At 35.0% G+C, this 8,558-nt stretch overlaps 1 protein-coding gene across 1 annotated transcript; it reads left to right on the top strand.

The window, feature by feature from the left end:
* Positions 1-4,998: 4,998 nt before the first annotated feature.
* On the top strand, positions 4,999-7,162 carry LOC114723743 (polyol transporter 5-like). Its single transcript, XM_028909974.1, has 3 exons — positions 4,999-5,291; positions 5,423-5,769; positions 5,891-7,162. The coding sequence occupies exons 1-3, from the start codon at positions 5,153-5,155 to the stop codon at positions 6,974-6,976; spliced, it is 1,572 nt and encodes a 523-aa protein (XP_028765807.1). The 5' UTR covers positions 4,999-5,152; the 3' UTR covers positions 6,977-7,162.
* The last annotated feature ends 1,396 nt before the right edge of the window (positions 7,163-8,558 follow it).

Below are 8,558 nucleotides of genomic sequence, written 5' to 3'. Positions count from 1 at the left end.
CTGGCGCGCTTTAATTTCTACATGCAGCTGTTCCTTTTTATTTTTAAATTATTACACGTATTTGTTTTTCTTGTATATAATTAATTAAATAAGTGTTTCTCTGAGCATCAACTTGTTTCTATCAACCCAATTTCACAAGTCGCAAAGTTGATTGAATGTGTCAAGTATCTTACATACAATTAACGTTATTTATGACTAATAAAGTGTTGTAGGTTCATTTCCACTTCCATGCACTAATATACCCCCCCAAACTCTTCTTTCCTTCTTCCAAGCAGATTATATCTAGCATTACTGATTAATTCAAATTTTTCAAATCAGTTTAGGCCCCACTTTAAAGGGGGCAAAACTCTCCCAACTTAATTTTTTTTATCCACGAAAATCAACCTAAAAATTTTTTTTTTAGTGATAGTACTAAGTACTTTGTTATGAGTCCCACGTTAGGAAACTTTACAATAGGTGTTATGAGGTTTATGAATTCAAAAAACTCTTCCTCCTAACAGAGTAATCTTTTGGGATTAAACTCTTTTTTTTGTGCTTGTATTCATCACATACTCTCTCTTGCTACTCAATCCAACTTTTTTTGGGTAATATTTCTCAAAATTTTCCCTCACAACAAGAGATATAATTATCAATTTATAACTCATAACAAATAAATAAAACAGTAATAAAAGCACTAGTAGTAATAATTAGCATTCACATAACAGGCTATAAGGCATCTCTAGATGATATGTTGACAACAGAAAATCCTACCAACTCTAAACACAAGTTAGCGAAAATTTAAGATTTGTTAATTTATCAATAGTATGTGTATACTAAAATAATATAAATGGTTTGACAAATAGATTGAAGTTTTCGACAAAATATTTGCGTTCATGTACTTGTTTTTTTGATCGAGTATGACTGAACTTTCACTTCTTGAAAACAACATTAGGATTAATAAATCAAGATCGATATTGCATAGCAAGTTCATCACAAAACAAAGTTCTGGCGAAGAATTTTCAGCCATAAATAAAATAATTTAAATTAATTAATATGTGTAAATACTTGATTATATTTTTTACCAGAGATCGATGGGTAAGGGAACATTACTTTAGCATATATATAGGGAATCATGTGTTCAGCTGAATTTTAAAAAAATTATTATGCTAATATTAAGAAACTTATACCAAATAAAAACTACTCCTCCGGTCCTAATTATAAGACCCAATTGACTTATTTGAGGATATTAAGAAAGTAAGTTAAGTTGGTTATTTATAATAAATAAGTGTTGTCATTCCTAAAATATCCTTGCTAATTAAATATATTGGCTAAAACTATCATTATTAGAAGGATTATCTTGGAAAAAAATGCATAATATAAGAGACAAAATGGATTGGGGTCTTATAATTAGGACCAAATAAAAAGTCAAAAGGGGTCTTATAATAAGGATCGGAGGAGTATTGTTTAATATCACTGGACAAAACATATAATCGATCGAACTTCATAAATCAAGTGAATATTTTCATGCGAGTAATGATTTCAAAGTTGTCGATTAACTTGTGATCACTGATCAATCAGCCAAAACGTTATTACATATGTGTGGTTCATCTTGATTGGTATGTGCGATTATAGAACTTAATTAAATCCATAAGCAAATAATGAGACATTGTACGTTGTTCTAAAATAAATAAAAGTTTGAATTCATGATCACTCCCAAGAATCAAGATGGTGTATATAATTCGACGGCATGAGACGTGTTTAATTTCTGACCAGACACGTTCCACGGTTCTCGACTCATTAAACCAACACATAATTAAACCTGGAGGATGATATTGTGAGAGTTGAAAATATGGGTCAGTTACGTACTTATATATATATATATATGGTGTTATTTCAGTAATGATTATTTCGCATATGTAATTGACTCGGGAGATGAAAAATACATACAAGTAATGTCGTCTTGATCCTAAGTTTGAATTAAGTAATGGAATCTCAAATCAAATAATGACCAAGGAAAATGTGAACACCGTTGTTCAACGTCTGATGTGATTCTAATTTTATGGCTTTTTCCCCCCTTGTTATATGCATTGTTTGTTGAATTTGATGAAAAATTAAATAAAAAATTAACAAGACAAAAATAATGAAAGAAAAAGACAAAAATGGGCAAGCTAAATTAAATGTATTGAATCAGAATATATAGCAGTTAGTTATGAGTCACGGCTCTGTACAATGTAATTTTCTTAAATTTTTAAGGAAAATTTATGAGCAGAGGTTACTATTGTAATAATGTTTGTTTATTAGAATTATGTATATCTTCAAATTCTCCTTAAATCCATTCATGGCTAGAGTGACTTTTGTTGTTTTGGATTGGATAAGGGTCCCAATAATCGTTTTTCATTCACATTTCACATTCAATACTCGTGTGTCGTGTCTCTTTCGCAAAACAACAACAGTAAAATTTTCCCAGTTCTCTTAAAAATATTCAAGCAAGAATTATAATTAAATTCTAAACAAGAGAAATAATTACTAAAAATTCTAATAACAATTTGAGTAGTTTGTAATGATAAGTTTTACACTGAAAAATAATACTCCCCCGGTCCTAATTATAAGACCCAATTAACTTATTTGAGGAGATTAAGGAAGTAAGTTAAGTTAGTTATTTATAATAAATAAGTGTTGTTATTCTTAAAATATCCTTGCTAATTAAGTATATTGGCTAAAACTATCATTATTAGAAGGATTATCTTGAAAAAAAATACATAAATATAAGAGAAAAATGGATTGGATCTTATAATTAGGACCAAATAAAAAGTCAAATTGGGTCTTATAATAAAGACCGGAGGAGTAACATTTAAAAAAAATTTGTAATTTTTTTTTTTAGGATCTCGTTATAATTCTCCCAATATTCAATAACTACCTAGGAAGCAATAGTAGAGAGTGGGAAAAAACAGAAAAAGAAAAAGACAGAAAGGGGTCCCACGCTGGGACTGCAACACGCTTGAAAATGCCTATTCATTGATTACGTGGCTGAGACAAGCCCACAAATTTTGACCCAAATCGGCCTTCCATTTACTTATCTAGCCCATGCAATTTGCAATATTACCACTTCACTCCCTCTCCCTTGTCACTGCTCTTGCGCTTAATTGTAGTCAGTGTCGCCATTTCTGTTCCTGCGTATATACTTCTATAACGATTACCTTCAAAAGTAGATTTAAACCTAAAAGCAGCACTGCTGGTCCAAAAAAAAAAAACCTAAAAGCAGCCCCCCAAAAAAAAATTTGTTAGCTATTTGGATTAATAGCATGCCTTGTGCACAATTTATGACTATAAAACCTAGTTAATTAATTTAGAAAGATTAACAAAGTTACTAAATTATTTTAAAGTATTTATATTTATCGTTTTTCTCTCAACTAATTTATCTCAATTATAAATTGGTATATAGTCCAATAATATACAGAAGTATTTTAAAAAGATCATATAATATATGCTATAATTAAATAATTTAATAAATTTTTTGATCTATTAAAATTAGTTAACAACTAAATCTTATATTTAGAGAGGCAGTTTTAAACTTAATGTGGTGGTTTTGTTCAGACGTTTCACGCCAAAGAGGGAACGCAATTGATAACATTTGCATGACCTGGTACCGCACTATCCTCGTATCGTCGCCACTAAGTTGTCCCATTTTATCCTTAAAACTGATAACTCATGCTTATTTATTATCAAGTCCCCACTCCCCAGAGACCATCAGAAAATATATAAACCAGTTAATTAAAAGGATAAGAAAAACGTATCCAACTGTGAAAAGGAACTTGTATGTGTTGAAGCTCATCAAAAGAATGTCATATTCAGGAATATCGAGCCGTTACAGAATTTTGATTAATTTAGGCAGGTTAGGAAGGGGCTCTCAAAGGGCTCCGGTTCCGCAGTAGTACCAATTGGGAAGGCTGGACGGGCCGACAGCAAACCGGCCATATCCGCATAATTTAAAGCTGGCGTTAAATTAAAACGTGACAGTACTTTTCTTCATTTTGCCGTTTGGGACCCCACGCTTCTCCCAATTTGCATTTTCTGTTACGCGTCTCTGCCTATAAAACGAATAACCACTCACTTTATTCAACCAACAGTGAATCCCCGACGCGTTTTATCCATCTCCTTTATATGCTCCCACATCATGTTTTCAATTATTATTTATTATTGCCAAAAAAAATAATTGATTATTTCATGCCCAAAAAAATGATTTTTGGAGCTCATAATTCAGCTATGATATATATGGAGTACCCTTTCATATTATTGCTCTGGTAATGACAAATTTTGAGGTAGTTTTATTTTTTTAAAAAAAATTAGTTTTGCCTATTACATGTCCGCATTTTAATTTCAAACCCTCACTCCGCTTACAAAAAAATTCATAACATTATCAAATTCACTATGCAATTTGATTTGATCATCGAAACATCGTTGACGAGTTCATTAGTTAGTCTCAGTCCTACCAAAATCTGCCATGCCACTTGAATATAAAGGTTAATGAATGCTTTATGCATACGATACACTATTTTTTTTTAAGGTAACTCCATAACATCAAACTCGAGAATTGAGTAGAGGATGATTTTTTTTTTTTTACCTCTCCAGTCCTAATTATAAGACTTTATTTTTAATCTACAAACGAGGTCTTATAATTAGGATAGGAGGTAGTATATAATTAACTTAACTATGGATGTAATAAATCATAATATTTGACCATGTGAAGAAAAAATAATTTAAAACTACTTAAATTAAAAGGTTATAGTTTTATCTGAAAAATTAAACATTCAATATTTCTTGTAGGCAGGAAAAAAAATTCAATATTTCTTAATATAAGAAATTATATGTCAATATGTTATTAATTAACTATGCATTTATTCTTTTTTATGCGAATGTTAAGGATATAGCTGGGGTCAAGTGGCGCTGTATGGTGGAAGGTAAGATAAGGAGAAAAAACTCTATATAAGCACTCGCCCCCTCAAGCTCTCACTCACACCATTCCATACAAACACCCTCCTTCACCACTTATTCTTATGGTCCCCAACTCTTCAACTTCTACTCTTGCTTAGCTTTCTGATCTTCTTCCTCCTCCCTCCCTCCCTCTGTTTCTTTCTCTGTCACGTTGCTTGAGCAATCTTATTAGCTCATCAACATGGCAGCTGAATTTGACACTGCCCAGAAAAGTAGAACTACCATAGCAGATTTTGATCCTCAAAAGAAACCTACCAGGAACAAGTATGCCTTCGCCTGTGCTATTTTGGCCTCCATGACTTCCATCTTGCTTGGTTACGGTCTGTCTCTTTCTTTTTACTTTCTATATTTCTCTTTCTTTTTCCTTTCTTTCTCTTATTGACCAGCTTTCTTGTCCAGTCTTTATCATAGTTATATATTATTTGATGTTCATTTATTACAATTACGACAGATATTGGAGTGATGAGCGGAGCTATTATTTACATTAAGAGAGACCTAAAAATCACGGACGTTCAAGTGGAAATCCTGGTGGGGATCATCAACCTGTACTCCCTCATAGGATCATGCCTCGCCGGAAGAACCTCCGACTGGATTGGCCGCCGTTACACCATCGTCCTCGCCGGATCTATCTTCTTCATCGGTGCCCTTCTCATGGGCTTCTCCATGAACTACGCCTTCCTCATGTTCGGCCGTTTCATCGCCGGCATTGGCATCGGCTACGCCCTCATGATCGCCCCCGTCTACACTGCCGAAGTCTCCCCAGCTTCCTCTCGTGGCTTCCTTACTTCCTTCCCTGAGGTCCCCCACCATAACTTCCTCTCTTTTTTACCTTTTAATTAAACAACGTCAATATACACCATTCAAGTACAACACCAGAATCTGAATCAGTGCCATTTTCGTCATGCTCTCTATATTTCAGGTTTTCATCAACGCTGGGATTTTGTTTGGATACATTTCTAACTACGCATTCTCGAAGCTATCGCTTCGGCTAGGATGGCGGCTCATGCTGGGAATCGGCGCCATTCCTTCCGTGTTGCTCGCACTGGGAGTGTTAGCCATGCCGGAGTCGCCTCGATGGCTAGTGATGAGGGGTCGGCTTGGCGAGGCACGTCGAGTCCTTGAGAGAACTTCAGATTCAGTGGAAGAGGCTCAGCTAAGGCTAGCCGACATCAAGGAAGCGGCGGGGATCCCCGAGAGTTGCAACGACGACGTCGTTCACGTGAACAGGCAAAACAAAGCCGGGGGAGGGGTATGGAAAGAGATGTTTATTTATCCTACACCCGCGGTCCGTCACATTGTTATCGCTGCCCTCGGCATACACTTCTTTCAACAAGCGTCTGGCATAGACGCCGTCGTTTTATACAGCCCCACAATCTTCCGAAAGGCCGGGATCAAATCGGATACCGAAGAGCTTCTGGCTACGGTAGCCGTTGGATTTACCAAGACGGTTTCCATATTGGTCGCCACGTTCTTGTTGGATCGGGTCGGGCGCCGCCCGTTGTTATTGAGCAGTGTTGCGGGTATGGTGCTCTCACTCGTTACTCTCGGGGCGTGCCTCACGGTCATTGATCATTCGGACACCAGAGTAATGTGGGCCATTGGATTAAGCATAGCCATGGTGATATCGTATGTGGCAACGTTCTCGATCGGAGCTGGTCCAATCACGTGGGTTTATAGCTCGGAGATCTTTCCGCTGAGGCTACGCGCTCAGGGTGCGTCCATGGGAGTCGTTGTTAATAGAGTGACAAGTGGCGTAATCTCAATGACTTTTCTCTCCTTATCCAACGGCATAACCATTGGTGGAGCCTTCTTATTGTTCGGAGGTATTGCGTTCGCTGGATGGATCTTCTTCTATACCTTGCTCCCGGAAACGCAGGGCAAAACCCTTGAAGAGATGGAAGGGTCTTTCGGTAAATTCAGCGCAAGGTCCACCGTGGCCAAAGGACCTAACGGTGGCAAAGATGGTAACGGCCACATCCAATTACAAAACAATAATCTCAATTAGACGTACGAAGGCGTGAAGTGTTTATTAAACTTACTAGAGATGCAATATTGCATTTTAGTACGTCTTCCCTCTTAATTTAGAGTAGATTTCCTATGTAGTAATAAATTCTGTAATGGGAAAACTCAAATATTTTCCTATTAATAATTTAAAAAGAAATATATAACTCAGCTCAAACTCCCTCCCATACATGAAATCGTGTGCTTCATTAAAATTAAAATTAACTCAAAATATGTACAAGAGAATATATAATATTTTTGTAATAGAATGCTCAAATATTTTCCTATTAGTAATTAAAAAAGAAATATATAATTCAGCTCAAACTCCCTCCAATACATGAAATCGTGTGCTTAATCAAAATTAAAATTAACTCAAAATATATATGTAAGAGAATATAATATTTTTATTATACGCACACTAGATAACTCTGGATATTTTGAATAAAAAGAAAAGATCACCCCTCTGTGGCCAATTATTGACGAAGATGAAATAGGTGATGGCTATTATATTGCTTTCCTTGGTTGTAATTTTTCCTTCACCCTCTTTATTATGACAAGAAATAATGTGTGGCTAAAAAGGAAATGGCCCACGCACGCATGGCCAAAATTAATTTGATTTTCCAGCAAGCAGGTTAAATGAAAATTGACCTTACATTCATCTTTCTCTTTCTTTAACATCAATTATTGTCTTTGCCTTCTTTAATATTCCATTATTCCCCTGAAAATCATACACAGTGCTGTGTAATGTGAGAACACAAGCCATGGCTAAAAATAATCCAACCCTGTCAAACTTTTATAAATAGTCAAGTTAATAACCCAAAGAAAAAAAAGACAGGTAATAATTACAACTATTTGTCATTCGTATTCCAGCACGACAAAGTTTCTTCTATCGTTTATGTTTGTCCAACGGGAAAAAAAACATTATCTTATAAATCCAAAAGCATTTTTCGTGGACGTAAAACAATCCGATCAACTAGAACTTGAGGGAGAGCTTTCAAAATTATTATTATTCAACAAAATATATTGCTTTGATATTATTAATTATCAGTAGCATAAAAATTCTCAAATTAAAGATTAATGAGACCAGGACGATAAACATATGACCATTCAGCAGGACCGTAGCTGGCACATCTATACAATTTGAATCATCGTTGATTGTTATGAATTCTTCTTCTTCTCCCCCCCCCCCTCTCAAGTTTTTCCCCATGGAAATTTGCAGGACACTGATTTGATTTGTTGAAACACGAATCTCGCTGTGTGTCTGATGTATAGATGTTTATAGTAGCCTTCTAACATATTGTTGGCCAAATAAAAAAATTAATTAAACAGTGTTGTGTCATCTACGCACGTTTTGGACAATTAGTTAAATAGTAAAATTATATTATTAAAACAATAGTTTTGATTCAATATAATTCAAAATTAATTACATAGCCAGTATGGCATGATTTTTAAAGTGCGACTCACCAACTCACTTAGCATTATAGAACTTGTCTTCACCTTATGATGCTTTCAGACCATCAGAACGAGGCCATCCACGACTATTCTGAGACTGAAAAATAAGAGTTGCATAAGCTTTTAACGTAAGG

Source organism: Neltuma alba, unplaced genomic scaffold (genome assembly GCF_004799145.2).
Source record: "Neltuma alba isolate B1F8T4 unplaced genomic scaffold, ASM479914v2 tig00012153_pilon, whole genome shotgun sequence".
Classification (NCBI taxonomy): Eukaryota; Viridiplantae; Streptophyta; class Magnoliopsida; order Fabales; family Fabaceae; genus Neltuma; species Neltuma alba.
The sequence above is the reverse complement of the archived record's forward strand: the minus strand, read 5'-3'. Positions and strand labels throughout refer to the sequence as shown.

Coding starts and splice junctions, on each gene's coding strand:
- LOC114723743 (XM_028909974.1), top strand. CDS start 5,153: ATGGCAGCTGAATTTGACACTGCCCAGAAAAGTAGAACTACCATAGCA. Junction 5,292..5,422: donor TTCCATCTTGCTTGGTTACG/GTCTGTCTCTTT, acceptor CAATTACGACAG/ATATTGGAGTGATGAGCGGA. Junction 5,770..5,890: donor TCCTTACTTCCTTCCCTGAG/GTCCCCCACCAT, acceptor TCTATATTTCAG/GTTTTCATCAACGCTGGGAT.